Raw genomic sequence first — 27,626 nt, forward strand, 5'->3', positions numbered from 1 at the left:
AGGTGGGAGTTAAGAGGTTAATGAACCAACACAAATCTTACATACTGGACTTTTGTATGTTATACGTTTTTTCTGAATGCAGAGCCCATACTCAATTTGTTATGTATACGTTTGTAAAGGCAGAAGACCCCAATGGACGTACGACATCCAAGGACTGTGACGTCGCCCGGCATGACGCAGCCGGGGCCCCACCCTGGAGCCAGACCTGGGGTTGGGGCCCGAACGCGAGCGTCTGGTGGCCGGGTCTCTGCCCACGGGGCCCGGCCGGGCCCAGCCCGAAGGGACGACGTGGGCCCGCCCTCCTGTGGACCCACCACCCGCAGAGGGATCCGTAGGGGTCGGGTGCGAAGAGGACTGGGTGGCAGTCAGAGGCAGGTGCCTCGACGACCTGGTCCACATGCGCAGCTTCTGGCGTTCGGGACATGGAACGTCACCTCGCTGGGGGGGAAGGAACCTGAGCTTGTGCGGGAGGTTGAGAGATACCGACTAGATATAGTCGGGCTCACCTCTACGCACAGCTTGGGTTCCGGATCCCAACTCCTGGAGAGAGGCTGGACTCTCCATTTTTCTGGAGTTGCCCGCGGGGAGAGGCGGCGGGCTGGGGTGGGTTTGCTCATATCCCCCCAGCTCAGCCGTCACGTGTTGGAGTTCACCCCGGTGGACGAGAGGGTCGCGTCCCTACGCCTTCGGGTCGGGGACAGGTCTCTCACCGTTGTTTCGGCCTACGGGCCCAACATCGGTGCAGAGTACCCGGCCTTCTTGGAGTCCCTGGGAGGGGTACTAGATAGTGCTCCGACTGGGGACTCCATTGTTCTGCTGGGGGACTTCAACGCCCACGTGGGTAACGACAGTGAGACCTGGGAGGGAGTGATTGGGAGGAACGGCCTCCCCGATCTGAACCCGAGTGGTGTTCTGTTATTGGACTTCTGTGCTAGTCACGGTTTGTCCATAACGAACACCATGTTCGAGCACAAGGGTGTCCATAAGTGCACGTGGCACCAGGACACCCTAGGCAGGAGGTCGATGATCGACTTTGTAGTTGTGTCGTCTGACCTCCGGCCGCGTGTCTCGGACACTCGGGTGAAGAGAGGGGCTGAGCTGTCAACTGATCACCACCTGGTGGTGAGCTGGATCCGCTGGCAGGGGAGGAAGCCGGTCAGACCTGGCAGGCCCAAGCGTGTTGTGAGGGTCTGCTGGGAACGTCTGGTGGATCCCTCTGTCAGTGGGGTCTTCAACTCCCACCTCCGGAAGAGCTTCACCCAGATTCCGGGGGAGGCGGGGGACATGGAGTCAGAGTGGACTCTGTTCTCCTCCTCCATTGTCGATGCGGCTGCTCGTAGTTGTGGCCGTAAGGTCTCTGGTGCCTGTCGCGGCGGCAATCCCCGAACCCGGTGGTGGCGCCCGGAAGTAAGGGATGCCGTCAAGCTGAAGAAGGAGTCCTACCTGGCCTTGTTGGCTTGTGGGACTCCTGAGGCAGCTGAGAGGTACCGGCAGGCCAAGCGTGCTGCGGCTCGTGCGGTCGCGGAGGCTAAAACTCGTGTCTGGGAGGAGTTCGGGGAGGCCATGGAGGAAGACTATCGGTCGGCCTCGAAGAGATTCTGGCAAACCATCCGGCGCCTCAGGAGGGGGAAGCAGTGCTTCACCAACACTGTTTACAGTGCGGGTGGGGGGCTGCTGACCTCGACTGGGGATGTCGTCGGGCGGTGGAAGGAGTACTTCGAGGACCTCCTCAATCCCGTCGTCACGTCTTCCAATGAGGAAGCAGAGGCTGGGGACTCGGAGGTGGGCTCGCCCATCACCGGGGCTGAAGTCACCAAGGTGGTGAGAAAGCTCCTTGGTGGCTCCGGGGGTGGATGAGATTCGCCCTGAGTACCTTAAGTCTCTGGATGTTGTAGGACTGTCTTGGCTGACACGTCTCTGCAATATCGCGTGGCGGTCGGGGACAGTGCCCCTGGATTGGCAGACCGGGGTGGTGGTCCCTCTCTTTAAAAAGGGGGATCGGAGGGTGTGTTCCAATTACAGAGGAATCACCCTCCTTAGCCTCCCCGGTAAGGTCTACTCCAGGGTGCTGGAGAGGAGGATCCGGCCGATGGTTGAACCTCGGATCCAGGAGGAACAATGCGGTTTTCGTCCTGGTCGTGGCACACTGGACCAACTCTATACCCTTCATCGGGTGCTCGAGGGTTCGTGGGAGTTCGCCCAACCAGTCCACATGTGTTTTGTGGATCTGGAGAAAGCGTTCGACCGCGTCCCTCGTGGTGCCCTGTGGGGGGTGCTCCGGGAGTATGGGGTCCGGGGCCCTCTGCTAAGGGCTGTCCGTTCCCTGTATGACCGCAGCAGGAGCTTGGTTCGCATTGCCGGCAGTAAGTCAGACCTGTTCCCGGTGCGTGTTGGTCTCCGCCAGGGCTGCCCTTTGTCACCGGTTCTGTTCATTACTTTTATGGACAGAATTTCTAGGCGCAGCCAGGGGCCGGAGGGTGTCCGGTTTGGGAGCCTCAGAGTCTCATCTCTGCTGTTTGCGGACGATGTTGTTCTGATGGCTCCAACAAACCAGGACCTTCAGCTGCTCTGGGGCGGTTTGCAGTGTGTAGCGGCCGGGATGAGGATCAGCACCTCCAAATCCGAGGCCATGGTTCTCCACCGGAAAAAGGTGGCTTCCCCTCTTCAGGTCGGTGGGGAGTCCTTACCTCAAGTGGAGGAGTTCAAGTATCTCGGGGTCTTGTTCACGAGTGAGGGACGGATGGAGCGTGAGATCGACAGACGGATCGGTGCGGCGTCAGCAGTGATGCGGTCGCTGTATCGGTCTGTCGTGGTGAAGAGGGAGCTGAGTCGGGGCAAAGCTCTCGATTTACCGATCGATCTACGTTCCCACCCTCACCTATGGTCATGAGATTTGGGTCATGACCGAAAGGACAAGATCGCGAATACAAGCGGCCGAAATGAGTTTCCTTCGCAGGGTGGCTGGGCGCACCCTCCGAGATCGGGTGAGGAGCTCAGTTACCCGGGAGGAGCTCGGAGTAGAGTCGCTGCTCCTTCACGTCGAAAGGAGCAGCTGAGGTGGCTCGGGCATCTGTTTCGGATGCCTCCTGGTCACCTCCCGCGGGAGGTGTTCCAGGCATGTCCTAGTGGGACAAGGCCTCGTGGAAGACCCAGGACACGGTGGTGGGACTATGTCTCCGAGCTGGCCTGGTGTCGCCTCGGGGTCAGAACAGCTGGAGGAGGTGTGTGTGGATCGGGAAGTTTGGGCATCTCTGCTGAGACTGCTGCCCCCGCGACCCGGCCCCGGATAAAGCGGAAGAAAATGGATGGATGGATGGATGGACGTTTGTAAATACAGAGCACATTTTCTCCAGATTGGCTTTACCCCAGTCCAAAAGCTTCTGGAAAAAGGTGTGAAAATAGCGACAGAACTGAGACGAAAACAATGATGAAGATGTGACAAAAAAGTGACGAAAAATTGATGAAAAAGTGGCAAAAATGTCACAAAAATGTCACAAGAAATTGACAAAAATTGACGAAAAAATGACAAAAATGTGATAAAAAATTTGACAAAAAATTACAAAAAATTGACAAAAAAATTGCAAAAATGTGACAAAAAACTGACCAAAAAATGACAAATATTTGACCAAATTTGACCAAAAAAATGACAAAGAAGTGACGAAAAATTGATGAAAAAGTGGCAAAAATGTCACAAAAAATGTCACAAGAAATTGACAAAATTTGACGAAAAAATGACAAAAAATGGACAAAAAAATGACTAAAATGTGACAAAAAAATGATCAAAATTTGACAAAATTTGACCAAAAAATGACAAAAATGTGACAAAAAATGACAAAAAAAAAGTTACAAAAATGAGGTGAATACCCAATAAAAAAATGATGGAAAAAAAATCTTATGACGTGAGGAAAAAGATCCTCTCGGTTCAGGCGGGAGTTAAGATGTTAACTATATTATGTTGATTTTAAATGTGCCTTCAGTTTCTACATCAATCCATCTACAATTACATCAGTTTATCTGTTTGCTATTCTGAAAGATGTACTTCTTGTGCGGCTCTTGGGAAAGCGCAGGTCGATGCTCGGTCACTGCTCGCTGGGGGATTACGTTAAAGTTCATGTTTCAGACAATGACGAGCCCAGAACATTATGGACATTATGAAAGGAAACCATTGAAAGAGAGTCAGGGGGAAACGGGTCATTTCCTCTGAAGGGGAAATTGGACTGAGTGGACGACGGATTTCAAAGGAATATCACTTTTATTTTACTTTTGTGTATGTTTGTGCTCGTCCTTCAACTAAATAAAAGCGAGAAATTGGATTATTTCTAAGTACATTTTGATTTAGGGACTGCTGGAAACATATTTAATGCTTTATATTGACTTCACCTGTAATTTCTTTCCCTGTTAAGACCTCTGAGCGAACCTGGCTTTACTTCACAGTGCCACATTTTTGTCTTTTTTTGCTGGATTTTTGTCTTTTTTTTTTTTTGCTGGATTTTTGTCTCTTTTTTTGCTGGATTTTTATCTTTTTTAGCTGGATTTTTGTCTTTTTTTTTGCTGGATTTTTGTCTTTTTTTTTGCTGGATTTTTGTCTTTTCTTGCTAGATTTTTGTCTTTTTTAGCTGGATTTTTGTCACTTTTTTGTGCTAGATTTTTGTCTTTTTTTGCTGGATTTTTGTCACTTTTTGGCTGGATTTTTGTCTTTTTTTTTGCTGGATTTTTGTCTTTTTTTGCTGGATTTTTGTCTTTTTTTTGCTGGATTTTTGTCTTTTTTTTGCTAGATTTTTGTCTTTTTTTTTGCTGAATTTTTGTCTCTTTTTTTGCTGGATTTTTGTCTTTTTGCTGCGGGATTTTTATCTTTTTTTCTGCTGGGTTTTTGTAATTTTTTGCTGGATTTTTGTCTTTTTTTTGCTGGATTTTTGTCTTTTTTTCTGCTGGATTTTTGTCTTTTTTTGTTGGATTTTTGTTACTTTTTTGCTGGATTTTTTTTAATTTTTTGCTGGATTTTTGTCACATTTTTGTTCAGTTTTTGTCATTTTTGTCGCTTTACACAGCCACAGTATACAAGAAAAGTACTTCTATGTAACTGTATATTAGTTTCCTGCAATTACACGTCAAAGGAAACAGTTCGTATTAATTACATTCATTTCAATCTTATTAAAACTGACTAAGGGCAGGAAACAGAAGCGTCTTCCGTGAGACGTTAATCTGCTGCAGGAGTTCAAAGAGCTCCGCACAGAGTCAGACCCGCGCTGCCTTCAGGGGCTCTTAGAAATCGGACATTTAACATAAAAAAGCCGACCGAGTGGAAATAAGAAACAGAAAAAGGAAACCATTTACCGAGAGCAAGGTGGTTTGGGTGTAACTAGGGCCGCCAGATTGCGCATCACAAAATGCGAAATATAATAAACAAAGAAACCGACTTAACATATTTCACTGTAGTAGAGATTTTCAGATATTATCGACTGGACTGGGTTGATTGAGGAGATGTTTTCGCTTCTATCTCCAGAATCTGCTTCTTGTTTGTGTCTTCAGAACAATGCCTTCAGTCTCCTCTGAAACGGTGCTCTTTCTCCTGGGGTTTGACACTGTTTCAGAGCGTGGTGTCCTGCACTGGTCAGCTCGTCCTCCTTCTTCACCGCATCAACCACTCTCGCTCCTTCTCATCTTCATCTTTCTCCCCTGGCTCTCACGCCGTTCTTCACCTGAGGGTCAACTGTGAAACTTACAATTGAGCCAGGACTCAGTGAATATAAAAAGTCTTTCAGCATCTTCTGAGAGGAGCATAGCAGACGAATATGATCGGTTTTACAGAGCTTGCAGTGCTGTGCTAAAAACAATAGCTCAAAAGTTTGAGAGCAAACAGCTTTTCCTTCTTAGAGTAAAGTGGGATTACCTCAAGTGGAGGAGTTCAAGTATCTCGGGATCTTGTTCACGAGTGAGGGACGGATGGAGCGTGAGATCGACAGACGGATCGGTGCGGCGTCAGCAGTGATGCGGTCGCTGTATCGGTCTGTCGTGGTGAAGAGGGAGCTGAGTCGGGGCAAAGCTCTCGATTTACCGATCGATCTACGTTCCCACCCTCACCTATGGGCATGAGATCTGGGTAAAGGACAAGATCGCGAATACAAGCGGCCGGAATGGGCTTCCTTCGCAGGGTGTCTGGGCGCACCCTTCGAGATCGGGTGAGGAGCTCAGTTACCCGGGAGGAGCTCGGAGTAGAGTCGCTGCTCCCTCATGTCGAAAGGAGCAGCTGAGGTGGCTCGGGCATCTGTTCCGGATGCCTCCTGGTCGCCTCCCGCGGGAGGTGTTCCAGGCATGTCCTAGTGGGACAAGGCCTCATGGAAGACCCAGGACACGATGGTGGGACTATGTCTCCGAGCTGGCCTGGTGTCGCCTCGGGGTCCCCCCAGAACAGCTGGAGGAGGTGTGTGTGGATCGGGAAGTTTGGGCATCTCTGCTGAGACTGCTGCCCCCACGACCCGGCCCCGGATAAAGCGGAAGAAGATGGATGGATGGATGGATGGATGGATGGATGGATGGATGGATGGATGGATGGATGGATGGATGGATGGATGGATGGATGGATGGAGGTATGCCTGCTTATCTGGCAACATAGACTGATACAGGTGTGGCCTAACGTCACATCACCTACAGCTGTGTATAAGACCAGTGCTGCTCAGTCTCAAAGACCAAACTGATGATGACTGTTGGATGACTGTTGATACGTCTTAATTGATACAAATCAAAACTAAAAGTCCAGTTGAAATAGTAACATTTTCTGAAGCAAGTAACTAAGTGTGTTTGGGCCGAGGCTTCTGTACCAAGCACCCTCCCTCTTTATTCTAAAAGCTGCTCCAAACCTATTTAAAAACAAACTCTAGGTTGGGAGTCGAGATGACAGCAAGAACCTCTACAAGGGACAATTCCTATCCAACCGAGAGCTTACACAAACCCTCAAGTCCAGTCGACAATACAAAGGATTACTGAGAGCCTTCACAAACTATTTTATCAAAGACAAAACTCCAAAAATCAAGATTTGCACATATTTTCCAAAACGCTAGTGTCTGCAATGCATCATGTTTCTGCGAATAATGTTTTGAAAAGAGTGAAAACGCGCCCACAACAAAGAGAATGGAGTTGTGTAAAGTTTGTGTAAACCATTAATTGGATTCAAGTTTTTGACAAAAGAGTTGTGTTTCTTTTAGTAAAGGTGTCTAGTTTCTTATTAATCGATGGTGTATGAAGACATGGCTATTGCAGAACTCCCCGCGTGCACATGGGTCTGTTACCTAACACCCAGGGCAGGATCATCCACTCCACGGCCGTGGGCACCGGGCCCTGGAAGTCGGGGTCGGCGGAGGCGATGTGCTGCGAGGCCAGGAACAGCAGGAACAGGAAGGTCAGGTAGGACGTGGTGTGGCAGATGAACTTGATGAAGGGTTTGCGTATGAACAGGCCGTAGCGGCTCTTGGGAGACACCAGGTAGACGATGGAGAGCACGGGGAACATCAGCCCAATGAAGATGCAGGTGACGAGCTTCACGGCCCAGTGGCGCCTCCTCCAGCCCGGCAGCTCGTCGTACCAGCGCGAGGCCAGGAGCTGCTGGCAGTTAGGCTGGGCCACGAACTGAGGGAGAGACGAGGGGAGAGGAGTGAGAAGAGTGAGAGGAGTGAGAAGAGTGAGAAGAGTGAGAGGAGTGAGAAGAGTGAGAAGAGTGAGAAGAGTGAGAAGAGTGAGAAGAGTGAGAAGAGTGAGAAGATCTCTCTCGCCTCCAACTAAGAAGATCACATGGCTTGTTTTGTGTGGAGTTTGCATGTTCTTCCTACAAGGCCGTGGGAACCCAGGTAGATAGTTTGTGAACTGCGGGCAATATTAACCCCTTAACTCCCACCTGAACCGAGCACATTTTCTCCAGCTTTACCCCAGTCCAAAAGCTTCTGGAAAAAAGGTGTGAAAATAGCGACAAAACTGAGACTAAAACAAGGATGAAAATGTGAAAAAAGTGACAAGACATTGACGGAAATGTGACAAAAAATTGACAAAAAAGTGAGAAAAATTTGATGACAAAATGAGAAAAAATTGACAAAAAATTTACAAAAAAGTGAGAAAAATTTGACGAAAAATTTACAAAAAATGAACAAAAAAGTGATAAGAATTTAACCAAAAAATGCGAATAATTTGACGAAAAAGTGACAAAAAATTCTACAAAAAATGACAAAAATGGACAAAGAATTTGACAAAAAAGTGAGAAAAATTTGACGAAAAATTGAGAAAAAATGGACGAAAAAGTGACAAAAAATGGACAAAAAAGTGAGAAAATTTTGATGAAAAAATGAAAAAAAAAATGGACGAAAAAGTGACATAAAATTTACAAAAAATGGCAAAAATGGACGAAAAATTTACAAAAAAGTGAGAAAAATTTGACGAAAAATTGAGAAAAAATGGACGAAAATGTGATAAGAATTTGACAAAAAAATGTGAATAATTTGACGAAAAAGTGACAAAAAAATGCGAATAATTTTACAAAAAAGAGATGACTGTCCTACAAAAAAAGTGATGAAAAAAAATCTGATGTGAGGAAAAAGATCCATTTAGTTTTGTAGGTCTTTCAAATGAGGTGTTACACTGGCCTACAGGATTTGGGTAAAGCTGAACTTTACCCAAAGCTGAGAAAATGCTCTCGGTTCAGGCGGGAGTTAAGAGGTTAATAAACAGGATTTATGCACAGAAAAAGTATTTTGGGGGTAAATTTTGTCCCTCAGCGCCCCCTAACTAAAACATCTTCCCACGGCTCTGTCTTCCTATGTCTGAGTGTGTTTGGTTTCCCCATTTCACTCAAAAATCCTACATCCGAACAATCCTGACAAAGACACTGACTAAAGATTTCTCTATAACCTTCACCACAGAGACAAAGAAGTCAAATAACTGGCCCATTTGTCTCCAATTTATTTATATGAACCAAAATCAGGGTTTATGCAGCAACAAGGACAATTTTACCCCTTTTTAATTCTATTTTATGCCTAACAACTGCCACAATTGGAAAGAATGGGCAACTTTTAAGAATACAATGGTGTGAAGTCTCAGCTAAAACTGCAGTTGAAAGTGTTTTGGACCATGATATTTGTATTTTCGATTAAACTATGAATTGTCACAGTAATTTACAAACCACACAGTATAATTTTTCCTTAGAGACTGAACCCACAACAATCGCTCAACTATTTCTACTGCAGATATTTGTCAAAAACACAAATACTATGGTCGTAAACAAATGCAGGTTATACAATCTTCTGCTCAAAAGTTGCCCGATGTGTTCAGTTTAGTTCCTGCGTATCAGAATATCTCTCTGAACATTCCTTTACAGGACAAACGTCTGGAGGCTCCGAGGGGAGAGACTTCAAGTGCAACAACAAACGGCTATTATGACATTATGGTTTGATTATGATGATAAGAAACGCTCATAAAAGCCTGTATTACCAAGTGTCTCGCTACACTGTCGTCATTATTCATTCACTCCATACTCGGTCATGTTAACCTACTGTTGTGGCCACAGCTGCCCTGGGGTAGACTGACGGAAGTGAGGCTGCCAGTCTGCACCATCCGACCACCAACACCCACTCACTACATTCACCCAGGCTTCCTCCCATCCAAGCACCAGCCAGGCCCTTCCTGCTGAGCTTCAGAGACATGAGGGCAAATCTCCCATGATGCTTTGCACGTGTCCTCGTCTAATGGAGGAGACGCTCTGGGCTAAAGGCGCCATCTGGACCGACACTTCTCTGAAACCAGAGCGTTTGAGTGTGAAGTGACCACTGCCTCACGTCTCACCTTTTAATCCATCACAATAAAAAAAACCTGACTTTGACCAAAGACAAAGCTAAAAATGGACGTGTTAAGACATGTGTTCATAGATATTTCCGAGCGCTACAGGGAACACTTCCTCTGACAGTAACACAAAGTCGCAGTGGCCATCTGCCCTCACTCTGCGAGCGCCCAGTTCAACTGCCCAAATGCCCAGTTCACAAGAACGACTTCTGTCCCAGATCCCAGTTTAACACAGACCATGTTCAAGCTTCAGTGCAATCGGCAAATTCCCTCTAAATAACCTGTAATCTGCCATTTGCACCATAGATACAGACGGCATCTCTGGAATTGCCCATATATGGTCATGTGTGAAAACAGTTAAGGGGGAAAACAATTTTGAAAAAAATCTAAACTTTCTCTAATTATTCAAAAACTACTTTAACAAACACTGAAATATGAATATAGTTTATACTAAATAAAGATACAAAGACATGGGGAGGAGCAAAGTGGTTCAACAGCCCACAAATACATAAAAAACTGAGAATGCTAACATGATGCTACATGTTCGGCATCGGGCTAATGCTAACGGTTAGCTAGCGCTAGCTACAACTGCCGTTTTTTCACTTCTACTGAACAATATGCAGTGAGAAAATATCCATATAGGCCCGATTTACACTGGACTTTATTTGTATGTGAGAAATTAGTTCATATTCCACCAGAAAATGGCTAAAAAGAGCCACGCCCCCTTCTATGACGAGATGCCGTCTGTATCTATGTGGGTAATACTTTCTGTTTTGTACAAATGTACATCACTCACGCTGTTGTTTAGTCCACATACATTGTACATTTAGCTGTTATTCCTAACCACATATTGTTTACTGGCCTTACAGCTTTATTATTAATTCATGTTATTACTATTAGTGCTTCATTTCCATGACGATGATAAAACTCACTGAAACCCACTTTTTTTCCTTCATGGGGTTGAAATGAATGCACAAGAGTAACTTTTTTGTTTTGTCCCTGGACCAACAGCATCAAAACTTGTCTCTATCTAAAGAGAAATATTCGGTACCTGTTTTTGAAATCTTTTTTTTGTTCGATTCCTCTGTGATATCGGTGGTTGGCGCAGCCTCGCTTCCATCATCCTACCCCCAATATCCAGCTATGGCGGCGTCACCAAAGTCTTTTACAAACACCTCCGGCTCTAAGTTGTACATGTATTTAAAAAAGTCCTGTGGTACTTCAGTATTTTTGGAGGGGCAAGAATATCTGGTGTAAATCAGATATTCTTGGAAAAAAAAAAGGAAAATTTGGGGATTCAGTGAGTTTTATCATCATCATGGAAATGAAGCACTAATAGTAATAACATTAGCGCCACTGCATCTTTAAAAACTTAAAATGGCAACAAGCAGGAGCGGGGGCCTCCAACCTTTTAAGAGGAGCCTTTTCAAGAGCACTAAGTTGTTCAAGGGCGACCAGTTACAAACAATACCTCAAAGACTTCAATCAATCAATCAATGGTTTTGTACAGCCCAATATCACTATGGGGCAAACCAAACCAAACATTAACCTCCCGCCTAAACCAAATGCATTCTGTCCTCTTTTGGCTGTGTAACACCTCATTTGAAAGCTAAGACCCACAAAACTGACCTTTTTCCTCGCGTTGTTGCTGTGTTGTGTCACCGTTTTTTTTGTGTGACATTTTTGTTGAATTTTTGTCACTTTTTGTTGAATTCTTGTCACATTTTTGTCACATTTTTGTCACATTTTTGTCACTCTTTTGTTGAGTTTTTGTCACATTTTTGGTGCTTTTTTTGTCACATTTTTGTTGAATTTTTGTTGAATTTCTGTCACTTTTTGTTGAATTCTTGACACATTTTTGTTGAATTTTTGTTGAATTTTTGTTGAATTTTTGTCACTCTTTGGTTGAGTTTTTGTCACATTTTTGGTGCTTTTTTGTTGAATTTCTGTCACTTTTTGTTGAATTCTTGTCATATTTTTGTTGCATTTTTGTTGATTTTTTGTCACATTTTTGTTGATTTTTTGTTGAATTTTTGTCACATTTTTGTTGCATTTTTGTTGAATTTCTGTCACTCTTTGGTTGAGTTTTTGTCACATTTTTGTCGCATTTTTATCACATTTTTGTCACATTTCTGTCACATTTTAGTCGCATTTTTGTCGCATTTTTGTCACTCTTTGTTGAGTTTTTGTCACATTTTTGGTGCTTTTTCCCCAAGAATCTTTTTAATTAGAGTAAAGCCAAACTGGAGAAAATGGGATCCGTTCAGGTGGGAGTTAAGAGGTTAAAGCAATGAAACAAAACAATAAACAAGACGAGCGGCGTGGGTGACACAAAGACACCTCAGGAACCACAGAAGGAGAGATCCACTCCCATGGACGGACAGGCTACAGATAGACCCAGGAGTCCCTCTGCAGACCTGAAGTTAGACTGTATAATTATAGACTTATATTTAATAACAAATCCATGCTTTTAAACAAATACTGAGTCTAAAGAACAGAAATAACTGTATTTTAACATCAAGGTGCAATGAATTGAACTGGTAAGCCCCAAAGCCATTGGGTTGGTGACCCCTGAGCTAGAGCTACTTGTGTTTAGTGAGAGCCTTATTCTCCAACGTAAGTGTCACAGGTTCAAGTCCTGCCCTGTACGTTCAGAAAGACTCTTTAACCCCTTAACTCCCACCTTGAACCGAGCACATTTTCTCCAGTCTGGCTTTACCCCAGTCCAAAAGCTTCTGGAAAAAAGCTGTGAAAATAGCAACAAAACTGAGACGAAAAAAATTATGGAAATGTTACAAAAGAGTGAGAAAACATTGACGAAAAAGTGACGAAAAATTGATGAAAAAGTGGCAAAAATGTCACAAAAATGTCACGAGAAATTGACAAGAAATTAACAAAAAATTGATGAAAAAATGACAAAAAAATGACAAAAAAAAGACAAAAAATGTGACCAAAAAAAGACAAAAATGTGACAGAAAATGACAAAAATGGGATTGAAAAAATGGCGAAAAAATGACAAAAATGTGACAAAACTGGGATTAAAAAAATGACGAAAAAATGACATAAATGTGACAAAAAAATTATAAAAATGTGACAAAAAAATGACAAAAATGTGACAAAAAATGTGACAAAAAATGTATGAAAATGTGATCAAAAAAATGACAAAAATGTGATTAAAAAATGACGAAAAAATGACAAAAATGTGACAAAAATGTGACAAAAAATTTATAAAAATGTGATAAAAAAAATAACAAAAAAATAACAAAAAAATGACAAAAATGTGATTAAAAAATGACGAAAAAATGACAATATATGACAAAAAATGTATAAAAATGTGACAAAAAATGACAAAATGTGACAAAAAAATGACAAAATGTGACAAAAGATTTATAAAAAGTGACAAAAAAGTGACAAAAAATGTGACAAAAAAATTACAAATTGAGACAAAAAATTACAAAAAAAATGACAAAATGTGACAAAAGATTTATAAAAAGTGACAAAAAAGTGACAAAAAATGTGACAAAAAAATGACAAATTGTGACAAAAAATGACAAAAAAATGACAAAATGTGACAAAAAATTACAAAAAAAATGACAAAATGTGACAAAAATGTGACAAAATGTGACAAAAAATTACAAAAAAAATGACAAAATGTGACAAAAGATTTATAAAAAGTGACAAAAAAGTGACAAAAAATGTGACAAAAAAATGACAAATTGTGACAAAAAATGACAAAAAAATGACAAAATGTGACAAAAAATTACAAAAAAAATGACAAAATGTGACAAAAATGTGACAAAATGTGACAAAAATGTGACAAAAAATAACAAAAAAGATGAGTTGAATACCCAACAAAAAAATTATGGAAAAAAAAAAAATCTGATGACGTGAGGAAAAAGATCCTCTCGGTTCAGTCAGGAGTTAAGAGGTTAAAGCCTACTCAAATCCCAGTCAGGTCAGGCAGCAACCAGTCTAGTTTGCTTTGACGACATAAAAACTCCAAAACCCCACTCTTGCTCAGTGCAGTACTTCCGGTGCAGTGTTTCTTCGTTGGCACAAATCCAACATCATGCGAAATACAGTAAAAGGGTGACTCCCGAATTAAAACCTAATGAGTTAGTGTTTCACGGAAATGGCCATCACTTATTCCATCATTATCCCCAATTACGGCCCATCCAGGGACAGTGTGGGGAGCGTTTAATGCCCTGCTAAGAGCCGCGCGATTATGAGCCTCCCCCGGGACGTCCACACCCTCCTCGGGCAGACTTCTTACAAACAGCTCCAGTTTAGTCTCAGGACGGAGCTCGTGTCTTAACAGGAGATCAAGACTTTGTGTTTGTTCAGTATATAATAACAAGGCAGTGGTGTTTTTGTCAGGGACTGGCTCCGCAAAACTGTCAGACAAACGATAAAGGCTCCAGTGGGATTTCATGATGCCACTTTTTTAATATCTTTTGAGAGAAAAGAGAAGAGGGAAGTTAGAACTGCTTAGCTTCACTTGAGGCGAGACACGGGCGGTAAAACATTTATCACACACTGGTCAATGTTGAGCCAATGTAGTAGCTCCTGCAGACTTTCTTTCTCTCTGATCCGACTGATTTATTGAATTTTGAACCAGAAAAATCAGTTTGAATTTGTAAAGATTTTTTCAGGAAGAACAAGCTTATTAGAAAACTAAACATGATCCAAAATTGACTTCTTTGTAACTCTACTATCAGCAAAATAAACCCATGAATTGACGCCCCGGCTCGATTCATTGTTTAGTTTATGTTTTGTTGGCATTTTTCAACGTGAAGTATTAAGTGTCATAAATAAAGTGTACAAAGTTTCTAATTGATACCTGTACCTTTAACTCCCACCTTGACCGAGTGCATTCTCTCCAGTTCAGTTTTGCCCTAATCTAAAAGCTTATCGACTGGAGCCTGCCGCCTATAGGCCGGAGTAACGCCTCATTTAAAAGTTATGCCCTACAGAACTGATGGAAATGGATCTTTTTCCTCACGCTGTGGCTTTTGTGCTTTTCTGTTGCTCTTTTGTGGTTTTTATGCTGAATTTTGAACGCTTTTATTTGTTATTTTTGTAGGGTTTTTCATCCTCGTTTTCTTCTTTTTGTCATTTTTTCAAGAAGCTTTTAGATTTGGTTAAAAATCGAACGGGCTTGGTTCAGGTGGGGGTTAAGAGGTTAAAGTTCTCTATTGACCTACAGTGTCTCGCCATGAGAGCCTATGAGGGAGGGAGAGCCTGTAGAAGTGTCTCTGTAACCACAGACCTTGAACTCACCTCCTTCTGGCAGTACTTGATGGCCAGCTTGAGGCGCGCCAGCTCGTTGGAGTCCTGCTCTTGCAGCGGGTTGGCATTGTCCGTGTAGTTCAGGACGATCTGCAGTTCTTTGGAGCTCCGCGTCTGGTCCAGAAGCTCTTTGGCGAACTGCTTGCAGCTCTTGGACAACTCCTCGTACTCGGACTTGAACTCGTTCTCCACCTGGCTCAGCTCCTTCAGCTCCCAGCTGAGCTGAAAGGCGGTGAGGAACGGGTCTTCGCTGGACAGGGCGATGAGCGAGGGGCTGGCCAGGGCTCTGTAAACATTGAGTCGCGATCGCGAGGTCCTCAAACCGTCCACGTCTGACGAGGACATGCACTCCACGCAGCCGCAGCGCACGTCATGGGGCTGCGGGATGGACACGCCCCGCGCCAGCAGCAGCTTGATGACCTCGTAGTTGTTGGTGTGAGCTGCCAGGATGATGGGCGTGATGTCCGGGGTGAAGTCTGAGAACTGCTTGTTCAGGAGCATGGCTGGGACCTGCCAGAGACACGAGGTACAGCTCCAGGTTATTCATACACAAACAAACAACTTTAATCGACTTAACTAAGGAGATACACCAAACTATCTCCACCCTGGCCACTTCTGAGGGACACGTCTTAGAGGTTCAGATACCATGGCGTCTTGCTGACTCCCTCACCTTCAAGCCCCACATAAACAGTCTTGAGAAGAAACTCTAACAGTTCACAGAGAGCATAATTTAAAAAAGTTAATCTAAAGCCAGGCTCCACATCAGGAGATGGGTCCGAGGCCGAGCCACTGCGGTCGCCCACTGCCCCAGCACCATCAAAGGATGGGTCAAATGCAGATCTCACTACGGGGACAATTAAGTAAACCTTAACCTTAGAGGGACTATACACAGAGTTTAAAAATGATAGAATTATGTATGTTCCTCCCCCCACCATGTTCCAGCCATGTCCTAATGTGTAGAATGAGCCCAGACCTGTTCACCACAACTGCCTCTAAAATCCTGCACTGTCACTCAAAACGGTGTTACTTCGGGTCCAAAGTGCAGTCATGCACGAGCTTAAAGAGGGGGTATTATGCTTTTTTCAGTCACATAGCACCAGTCTATATCACACTACAATGATGACCAAACCTTCTGTTGGTCTGTAAATGCAGTAAATTAGAATAACTGCCTTGTATAAAATGTCTCTCTCAAAATGGCTGTAGTGAATGTCTTGAAATAGGCCTCTGTCTCTTTAAGAACCTCTGACCCTTTCCGACACGCCCCCTCCACACGCTGTCTGTGGCATCAGTGGGGAGGGGGTTCTGCTGAGGAGCAGTGGTTGGTTACTCGGCTGGTGACGAAAGCTCGGAGGCGTCTCCAGGAGGTGGGGGCGTTCCTAGGAGGACTCAGGCAAACCTATCCCTAAAATGGCCGCCATCAGAGTTTTTACAGATTACTCAAAAATACGTGAATGTGCCAAGGCAACACTTCAGGCATGTTTTTAATGAGGGAATGACATAATAACATGATGTAAAGCTTGAAAAAGTCGATTTTGCATAATACCCCCCCTTTAATATTTTTAAAAAGAGCACCTGTCTTTGTTTCTAGCATCTCATACGTAACTACATTATATGTTATATATTTGTGTATATATGCATGTGTTTCTGTATATATGTTGTGCTTATGTATATATATTCATAATGTATACATGAACACAGAAATAGGTATACATATATAGATGCATGTGTGTATGTGTAAACTTTGTACATTGAGTGCCAACTTTTTTCGTTATATCTGTGATGAAGGGTTATACTAGAAAAGGTATTGTCTTGTACGCATTATGTTACACCAGTGGTTCTCAAACATCTCACACCAAGTACCTTTCAAAACACTTGACCCTTGAAGCACCTTCATGATGTGTTTAAAAATAATCATAATAATCACAATAATCATGTAAAATTAACCTAAAAATTGTTTAAATTGTGTCTAGTGGCATAAACTGGTGACTGGCTCAGCACTTTGGAGCGCTTTGGACCTAAGGGGGGTGGAAGGTGCCGTATAAGTGGTGGCCATTTACCATTTACCATAAAACACAGTTTGGGAACCACTGTATTCCTTCGATAATAGGTGGGGAGGTGAAATATGAGAGCTAGTGTGTGTGTGTGTGTGTATGTGAGTGAGTGTGTGTGTGTGTGTGTATGTGTGTGTGCGTTAAGGTTTTGTTTATTATTATTATTTAATTTTTATTGTATTATTATTACTGTTATCATTTTGTTTGATTTGATTGCATCTACTCTGCTGTTTTCTGTTCTATTTTTCTTGGACATTTTTAGGACCCCCATGAAAACGAGATGATTCATCTCTTGGGGCTGATCCTCTAATAAAATGTTCATAAATAAATAAATAAATAATATAGAAGGTGCAGTTACATGTATGACCTGAGGTGGCAGTAGTGTTTTAGTTTAGTTTAGTTTATTCTTATTTGGTGTCTTGCACCCAAAGGTGCCCAGCCCGCATGGGCTTATAAGACACAAAAATGCAGGCAGACGTCGTAAGAACATTAAACAAAGAGTGTCCTCGTCCGTGTAAGCCAACCAAACAAAAACAAATGAAATGGCTTATACTTGAACAAGAACTTAAAGAGCTACTAACCCCTCCTTCCAGAGCCTCAATCTCAGAGCCTCAGATTTGAAAATCTCAACAGAAAGGGGGCGTTGCCTGGAGGACTAAGGGGCACGCGGGAGGGGTGAGGGGTGGGAGGGGCTTGAGGCTTCTGACTTGACGCTGCACCTGCAGCGCTCCTCGTAAACAAAGTCCGACCATGGGAGCATGGAGTTCCAGCGAGCTAACTTATTTAGCAACTTGTTCCACTGGGACAGGTCTACAGCGTTCTCTACACAGGGGGGGGGGGCATCGTGGCAGACAGCGGCCTTGTACCTGAGGCGCTGGCTCATTTATTCCTCTGTCATTTACAAAGCTAGCGGCTTAGCATTGAGCTCGATCGACGTTAGCATCGCAGCTAAGGGACGTAACTGTCCTGGCTGCTTCAGAATTTACCGATCTATTTTAGATGTAGACTTTTGCTGTGGTCTACGTGAACATGGGAGATGTATCTCAGTGTCCTCAGCAGAGTGTGTGATATAGAGACGTGGCTATTTGTGTTACAAAGATTTTTATTATTTTTCTTACAGCAAAGTGCACAAAACATATCAAATAAATAAATGTAGGCCTGTATTATAGAGCAGGAACACTGTCTTTTTGAAATTGTTTTTGGTTTGCCATTGAAGATGTGAGACAGAATCATTCAGGTTATGTTTCTCTAAAGGCTTGACTGTAACATTGTGAACCCAAAGAGCCAGTTAGCCCTAAGTAAATAGCCTGAACTAATTTCTATTACTAAATTTAGTGAACTAAAAGGTTTAACCAACGTAACATACACAAAACTACCACTGAATGATGACACTGTAGAGTAACGGCTATAATGAAGTATTTATATGTATGCTTTTTTAGTTGAATATTGAAATATTAATGAAAATTATAGATCTTGTTTTGTACCAGTACTTGATTCTGCACTTCTGGCTCTTACAACAGTGCAATTTCCAAATTATAGCACAATTTCTTTGGTAAAACTTACTACAAACTTACAGCTCACATTTCACTTGAGGTTGAGCTGCATGTGCCACTCACTTGGTCTACATAGATGTGTGCAATAAACAAATTGAACAGACAAAGTTGACTGGTTATGTTATACAATACCAACTGTAATAATTATACATGCAGTAAGTTTTCAGCTTCTAGAAACAGAAAGTGGTGCTGCATATACCTTCCTGTGACATATCTGACAGAACATATACAGGCTTCATTTTTTTTTTACTGCCCACAATTAAATCTTGCATGAAACATTGATTTTAATCTATTACGTTGTCCAATGGGCACAGAGTGGTTCAGGCACAGGTACTTTGTGTGCTCCTGATATGGGAGAGGATCCTCGACCACACTTTCAAACAGCAGGGCCATTAGTTGGTCAAAGTAGACTGTAAACAAAGCACAAAACATTTGTCCTTGTAAAAGCATTGGTTGTGTTGTTTTTAATGTGACATACCTGAGGTAGCTCTGGTCTTCATGGCTCTCACTGTGTAGTCTCCACGCTTGAATTTTGGATACACTATGACATACAGCAGCATATGACGATTTGCCTTTTTTAATCATAATTCAAGGCACCAACCTGCACCCTAAAATTTCACAAATAAACATTAATATGCAGTATCTATGTATTATTTTCTAAACATTTCAAAGTGATAAAATAACTAGTGAATATTTGTTGAACCTTTAGGAATCATTACCTGGCCAGCATTCCTTTGGATAAGAGGCCCAGACTATTGTGAGAGAATCAGACTATGGATGCCTCAATATTTGAAGTGTGGTATTGTGGGCTTATTTTAGCTTAATCTTTCAAAATACGTGGTGTTAACAAAAGAGTAAGAGTCTCTCGCATGCTGCTGTGCCTACAAAGAATTATAAAGAATTACAAAGAATAATAAATTGATATGTGAAGTGTAAATACATCAATATAGATTAGATATTGGGAGTAGTTGTAATTACACATACTTGATTTTGGCCACACTCTTGCATCATCCCCAACCAAAGGCCTGTGAAGACAGCGAGGGAACAGGGGGTTTTCCGTGGACATTCTGAATCTGAGCCTTTGATGGTGACCAGTAGAGATGATTCATATAGATAGTTCACAATGCTTTTCTTCCACCTCGTCATTTCCTCCGTTCACCTTTTCTGGCCCAGCGCATCATTTTTTTCCAATCTCTGGGACACAAAACACAAACCCCTCCTTCTCCATGCGCACACTGTTTCCAACCTCATTGCTCTAATAAGACAAAAAAATAAGAATATGAGTTCTATCATAATGCACAGTTATCCCAAGTTACATATTTATGTTTGTATTGTAATGTTTTACCTGGACTAGCTGGATGTCAATGACTTTGTTACTCGTTAGATTCATCATGGTGTAGCTGCCATACTTGGCTGAATGTCCTACATGAATGCAAGTTATACATTAGCTGACTTTTATTAATACTTCAGATAAATGTTTATGAAATGTATTTACCAGGTGAATCTGCCCGCATGTCCCCACCCAGTGTAACAGAGCCGCTTTCAAGAGCCTCTCTGATGAGGTCATCCTGCTCCAACTTCCACTGCCAGTTGACCGTAGGGATGAGGAGCTTTGCCTGATGCCTGTAGAAGCACTGCTCTGACAGTCCCTGAATATTGAAGGCCCCCAAGAACTATAAAATTAAAACATCTGTTATCATCGGATAATATATGGAAAAATAAAATGTTTTTGCAGTACCTTTGAAATCTGGCTAAAGGATGAGCCGGTGAACAGCACAGAGCTGTAGGTTTCCAGCTGGGATGTTGTTCACCATGGGCTGACTGGACCACTGACTGGAGAACTCACAGCGAGGACACTGTTGAGTGACCCGAAGCAGTGTGCCGATGGTGATGGTGTCCACAGCACAGCGACCAGTGCAGACAGGACATCGCCTAAACAGCTCCAGCAGTTGGTCCTCAAGAACAATATGTTCTTTGTCCTTGTGTGGAGGGACTTCAGCAGGAATGCTATATAAAATAAAGGATATTTCATCCCTCAAAAAACCAGGACGCTGTATATATTTTTTCAATTAAAACTCTAGATTTTCTTTGTACCTTGAACAGTTCACAGTGCTGGCACTGTCATCGATGTGGAAGCTGGGGTCAGACGCTGACACCTCACACCTTCTCCTTTTTAAAGATGTAGAGGCTGCTCTGGGACTGTCAGGAAGAGGGATTTCCATCAGGTCCCCTGTCCCACAACCGACGCTTGTGTAAGCGGTCCAGGCTTGAGTAGCTGTACAAAACACAAACAAAATAAACACGTTTAAAATGGCAGTAATTACACAACTTGTGTCTAACTACAGTATATAAAAAAACAAAAGTGTAGACTGTTTTATACATAAAATGACAGTACTGTATAAAGGATAAATAGATTTCACCTTTGCGTCGCCTGCTCAGCTTCACATTGGCCTGGACACCTGCATGCCTTATAAGGACTGGATCAGTTTGGACATTTCTCTCTGCTCACTTTTGGCTGAAAACATAACAATAAATAATATTTATAAAGTGCACACACAAGTGACATGCAAACACATTGTTTGTATTGATGATTTATAGGAATACAACCTACGATATACTTTAGAATATGCCCCCTATAGCAGATCAACCAAATATTTGTATCAGGTTAATTCTGGCTACAGTCGGCTACTAAAAACTTCCAAATGGTTTGGCATTTTGAAAAGCTGCGTCCAAATAGGTGTAAACTTTGGTTCACTTCAGAAAACTTGTCAACATGAACATAATTATCAGAATTTATCCTACTTTGTGAACCTGTTCAACAACAATGGCAATAACAACTATACTGATTCTGAAAGCACGTAAGAACAGCTCACATCTGTGAGAGCCCAATGACCACATGGTCCACCTGGAGTGGTCAGCCCTCTCCTCACTGACCGCACGGTCCACCTGGAGCGGTCAGCCCTCTCCTCACTGACCGCACGGTCCACCTGGAGCGGTCAGCCCTCTCCTCACTGACCGCACGGTCCACCTGGAGCGGTCAGCCCTCTCCTCACTGACCGCACGGTCCACCTGGAGTGGTCAGCCCTCTCCTCACTGACCGCAATCGAGCATCAAACGGGAGCAGAGCGCGCACGGAGCGGGTCAGTTTAGCCTCCGACACACAGTACGTTCTAGCTATACGTTAGCTTTACAGGCTAGCTATACGTTAGCTTTACAGGCTAGCTATACGTTAGCTTTACAGGCTAGCTTGTAGCTACTGTCAAAAGCTACAGTCATGTAAAACTTAGATTAGTTTGGTGCTCAGACTCGTGCACATTTGCGCACAGTGTTGGCGTAACTTTGCAGACTGATGCATTAGCAGGCTGCCCCGGGCAGCGAGTAGACGCGCTTATAACCGGTGGCTGCTGTTCCTCAGCCACAGTGAGCGAGTGCGGGACACATCGCCTGGAGCTGAAGGCTGCAGAGTCTATTTACACGCCATATTTTTTCAACAGATCTACACGACTCATGTGATTGGTATTATCAGAGGCCAAAACGGCGAATTTGTTTGAGACACGACAATAACGATCTATTCTGACGTGCACATAAACATTCTATATACTGTACATGACTCAATCTGTGAGCAAAGTAGCTTCTACTGACAGAAATGACCGGGACAGAGTGAACCAAGTGCCTCTTTTTACAGCAGCTACAATCAATGCAATTACTACCAAACCCAAAATGGGTAAATCATTATTTTTCTCACTCACCTCACATTGTTGGCGGGGCAGCAGTGTCGACGGGGACGGCCTCGCTCTTCAAACGGAGAAGACTAGCATAGCCCAGTTCAACCTCGGTGAAGTTGGCGAAGGAATCAGCACGTAAAATGGTCTTTGCAAACTCCAGCCCCACTACGCTACACTTCCTCCCCATCCTAACACAGTACAATTAACAACTAACAATTAAATTATACACGATAGACCACTAAAAGCAATACTAACAAACGCCCTAAGCTAAATTGAGCGAACTAATCTAACAATAAAAGCAACTAGTGACTACAACTACAATATTCAACAACTAACACTACTAAAACTATACAATTATCTATAATAAACAAGCTATCCTAATAAAATCTACCTAAATGCTATGACAACTAATCGCAAACCTGACAATCGATGAAAATATTCTCTCGTTATTCCAACACCAACTCGCTACGGGGGCGTGAGCGAGACTGAGCCTTTTTATAGCCCAGAGCGGCAGGGCCCGTGACATCATCTCTCGCCTCCTGACATCATCTCTCTCCCCTCCGCTAATTGGGTGCCGAATTCAAAAAATCAAATGCAGTACCGACAGTTCGCTGCAGATGGCGCCACACAGACGGTTTGGGACACAAAGACAGGATTTCAACAAATTTGCACTAAATTGTTAAAATAGTGACAGATACACGTAGACAACACTATAAGATACCCATTTATACAACTTAGCTAGAAAAAAAAGTTGATTTTGGGGTTAGTTGTTCTTTAAGCCTTTCCTCATCGGACATTTCAAACAAATGTACAGCAACATCAGACAGTTTACAAAATAATTGCCTTCTCGGTTCATGATACAAAGGACAATAAAACACAAAATGTAATTCATTTTCAATATCATTTAACTGACACAAACAACAAGTCCGCTCCTCCTCTGGAACCGAGTGAAATCGTCCCGTCTCCAGTGCCAAGGGCAGAGTCCCGGACCTCAGCTGAGCACAGACTGACCTCTGATCTCTGGATAGGTTCATGGTCACATAGGGCTCAGGACCAAAATTATCTTTAATGAAAATATAAGTTCTCAACTTTGGCTTACACAAGACATCATTTAACCATTTAAGTTTATATTTTTCAAAGTAGACTTTTTTAATTTCTCCAACGTTACATGTTAACTTGTTTCTAAAAATAAACTGGAGATCACATCAACAAAAATGTAGTGAGCATAAAATGGCTAACTTGCATCTAGCGCCTTTAAGACCAGCTGTGATGTCTTTAAAAGATTGACAATGTTTCTCACTTAACTTAGTTATTTATTGGTTTATTTGGTCGGGACGGAGCATGTTCATGACCATACATGGGTCTCATGCATGTAAACAAGCCTGGACGAAACCCACGCAGACACGGGGAGAAAATGCAAACTCCACACAGAAAGGCCCCGTCCAGGTGGGAATCGAAACCCGGGACCTTCTAGCTGTGAAGCACAAACGCTAACCACTGTACTACTGTGACCTTTATTTACTTTCGCAGCCTCTCGGATTCCCTTGGTTCTTAATCTAACAATAATAGTTGGTCATTCTTGTATTTAATAATCGACTTGGATTGTATTGTGACCACCAGGTTCATGTAATAACTACATAATAAAAACAAAAATAATGCACTGGTTTCTGGCTTGAATCCAAAGCTGGAGGTCAGTGAGTGAGTGTGATCTGGAGTTCAGGGAGACCACACTGAAGACCAGGCCTGACATGTGACTAACCATCTTGTGCTGTGGAGGACAATGAACGTATCTATAGGTTGAAGGCTCGAAGATCCAGTGGTTAAAAATAATCGTCCCTCAACATGGGGTTTGCATGTGGAGACAAGAAACAGTGTTCACATTGTCCGTGTGCGAGGAGCACAAACAATCAACAATCAGTCAGGGTCAGAGCTCGAGTGTGATTGGAGTGAGCAGAAAACTGTAAAGAAACCTGAGACGGCAAGAACATGAGTGTGAAACGAAGTATGTGTAAAAATACACTGCGTGACTGTTGTTGGTGATTATTGAAACCCACAAATGACAGCTGGAGAAGGCCAGAGTTCAGAGCACAGGCAAATGTGTGACATAACCTCAACAAGAAGGTTCGAACAAGAGTAAATAACAGGACGCAAGAACATGTTGTGGCTGAACAAAGATGGCGGAGCTGCTTTTCACTGTTGTTCACTTCAGATGTTTTGGTGAACAGTAGGCAAACAGCTGCTGCATCCACGCCTCTAACGTAATGCCCTGCTGGCGAACATTGTTTTAGAACTATTATTTGTTATTTAAATCATTAAACTGCCGACCACAGCCCCTGTAAGTGACGGCATCGCACGTATAAAGACGGCTGGTTCAGTGCAGGTGGAGCCAGGGGTGAAGGAGCGCTCCATTTCACCACCTTGAATCTACAGCTCCTTGTGGAGTTTCTGGCCAAAAAAGTCACCGCCTGGATCTCGGACTCATGTTCACCAACATTAAGGGCCAGATCTTGTGGCGGCGCAGCCTCTTGGCGAATTATTTTCCGAGTGGCGGCGCTATATGTGCCATTCACCTCCGCCACCTGTGAGGGGGCGTCACAAGAGGAGGTGACTGCACTGATGGAAACACGGCTGACATTCACTTCCTCGTTTACATTGCGCTGTCTTGTGTTCTTTCTTAAGCCTTAGGCTCTCACAGGTCAAACTAAAAACTTTATTTACCCCATCGTGAGCTAAACCATGTCCACGTCTCCAGAGAAAAAGAGCTACAGCGTCTGCTGTGGCGCGGATCGGCCGAGCTCGGCGTGAACGCGAAGCAAAACAAAAGCACATGTTCACCCCACACAACCACACAACCACTGTCCTGGACGCGGAGTCGATCTGGTTGGAGGAAAATGTGTGTCTCCACCCACTTAAATGCGCTAAGTCTGGAGTGGCAAGATCACAAAGTGTTCCTACTGAGGCAAAATGTCACGCTATCGTCTCCGTTTTGAGACACAAGATCGGGCCCTAAGAGATTATTAAAGCAGTACTAAGTAACTCATGCCCCTAGAGGCCATAAGCGGCACTGCAGGTGTCATAGCATGTTGAGTTCTTTTACTCATTAATTGTCCATGAGAGTAAATACTACCAAATACCCCCAGAGGGACTACGGAAAGGATTTATTAAGGTAAACAAGTTGCTTAGTACTGCTTTAAAGAATGAGGTAAGTGACTACCTGAATGCACTGGATATTCCATCAAGTCCCGGTCAAATTAATTCAAAAGCTGGCAGATTTCTATGTGTGTGCCCTTTTTTTTGGTGTTGACTTTTTGTTGTCCAGGCAGTGTATCACAGATGGATTTCTTCTGCCAAACATGAGCAGAAAAAGGGCAAATGACGAACCTTCGAAGCCCTGTTGAGCTTCATCCTTTACATCTCTGACCCTGCAACTCATACATCCGGAATCACCGACGTAAATAGTGGACAAAACCATCTTAAAACCTTTGAAATATATCAACATCTCGGCAGAACCGCGCCTCGACAGTGTCTGAAGTTGATCGGATTTGATGTGCGCTCTCTGATCATTGTGCCGAACAGCGAGCTCTCCGCTAATGGCTTGTGGTCCGCCGCTTTTGGGTCTGTTTTTTTTTTTTTGTCGTTTTCACATATTACTGTACAGCGTAAGACAGAGCCTGATTTCCACAGACGCACTGAGTAACACCCACAGATGCACATCAAAGTGCGCGGCTGGTGGACAGAAAAGAAGACAGTCGAAAACACACCGAAATAGACGCTAAAAATAACGTTTGAAAAGCGCGTTCGGTTCAAAGAGAAACGTGTCTGAAGCCCCGTAAGTGCGAGGAACACGACAAGTGCTAATTAGCCTGGATGGCCCAGATTAACTCTGTTCCAAATCTAAAGGTGTTTGTCTACGGAGAAACAATATCAAGCTGCGCCACCAGATCTGAGGTTCCCATATTCTAATTCAATAAGGATTTTGCAAATAATTAGCAGATTATTTGGTTGATATTGAGCCAGTATGACCTACTTTTCACAGCTGGATGACAGAACGCACTTTAACTGGCAGATAAATAAAGAGCTTTGTTGTCCACCTGAGCTCCTTCTTCACCACCACAGATCCTGCACCATAATGCTTGGAACTTAAGTTTAGTTTAGTCACAATTTGCCCAAATCTTGAAGTTTTGTTTTGCTGTTAGCGACCGCGCTTCACCATAAGAAGGTTCCAGGTTTGGGCCTGTCTGGAGTTTGCATGTTCTCCCCATGGCTGCTTAGGTTTCCTCCAGAAACTCCAGCTTCCTCTACATCTAGAAACCAGAATTGTTTTTGGTTTTAGTGTTTGGATGAAAATGTTTTTAGTTTTCGTCACATTTTAGTCATTTCCATGTGATAGTTTTAGTCAAGTTTTAGTCAAGTTCAATTGACAAAGTTCCGCTCATGGAACCGCCACCTTAACGTGGTGGAGGGGTTTGAGCGCCTGAATGATCCTGGGGGCCCTGTTGTCGGGGGCTTTGTGCCCCTGGTCGGGTCTCCCAGGGCAAACAGGTCCTAAGTGACGGGTCAGACAAAGGGCGGGTCAGAAGCCCCTTATGAGAGACCAACAGGCCCGGTTAGAACCATGAGGCCGTCCTTCTGTGGACCCACCACCTGCAGGAGGAGCCATAAGGGGCTGGAGCAATGTGATTTAGGCAGCTCCAACAGCTGCCCCCACATCCCGGAAACAGACAAGTGGAAGAAAATGGATGGATATATTGTGCAGCCCTTTTTCAAATTTCAACTAATTCCCACCCAGCCCTTAAAGGGACTATACAGAGTTTAAAAATGTTAAAATAATGTATTTTCCTCCCCCTATACATGCTCCAACAATGTCCTAATGTGTACAGGGGCGGACTGGGACTGAAAAACAGCCCTGGACTCTGACCAGTCTGGCCCAAATTAGCGTAATTGTGCACTTCCACAAATACATATTTGAACCTCTTATCCCCCGCCTTAACATTAACGAGTGCATTTTCCCCAGTTCGGCTTTTTATTATGATTTTTTTGATCGGTTTCATCAGCAAAAAGAACGGGAAAGGCGGTCGTAGAAACAGAAGCAAAATCATTAATGTAAATAATAAATAATAATGGTCCCAAAATTGAACCTTGTGGCACACCATGCTCCACGGAATTCCTTTTAGATTCATGTTTTTTTA

General features: G+C 43.4%; 1 protein-coding gene across 1 annotated transcript in view; it reads right to left on the minus strand.

The window, feature by feature from the left end:
* The window catches only part of LOC306967632 (short transient receptor potential channel 4-like), a gene marked incomplete at its 3' end in the record, with an annotated part of 58,241 nt that overhangs the window by 21,517 nt on the left and 9,098 nt on the right, over positions 1 to 27,626 (minus strand). Inside the window, exons 3-4 of the mRNA XM_079562716.1 lie at positions 15,100 to 15,618; positions 7,287 to 7,623 (exon numbers count right to left, since the gene is read on the minus strand). Of these exons, the coding sequence (XP_079418842.1) occupies positions 7,287 to 7,623; positions 15,100 to 15,618 (856 nt within the window). The remainder of the gene's footprint in view (positions 1 to 7,286; positions 7,624 to 15,099; positions 15,619 to 27,626) is intronic.

Source organism: Gobius niger, assembly GCF_951799975.1.
Source record: "Gobius niger genome assembly, chromosome: 1".
NCBI classification, from domain to species: Eukaryota; Metazoa; Chordata; class Actinopteri; order Gobiiformes; family Gobiidae; genus Gobius; species Gobius niger.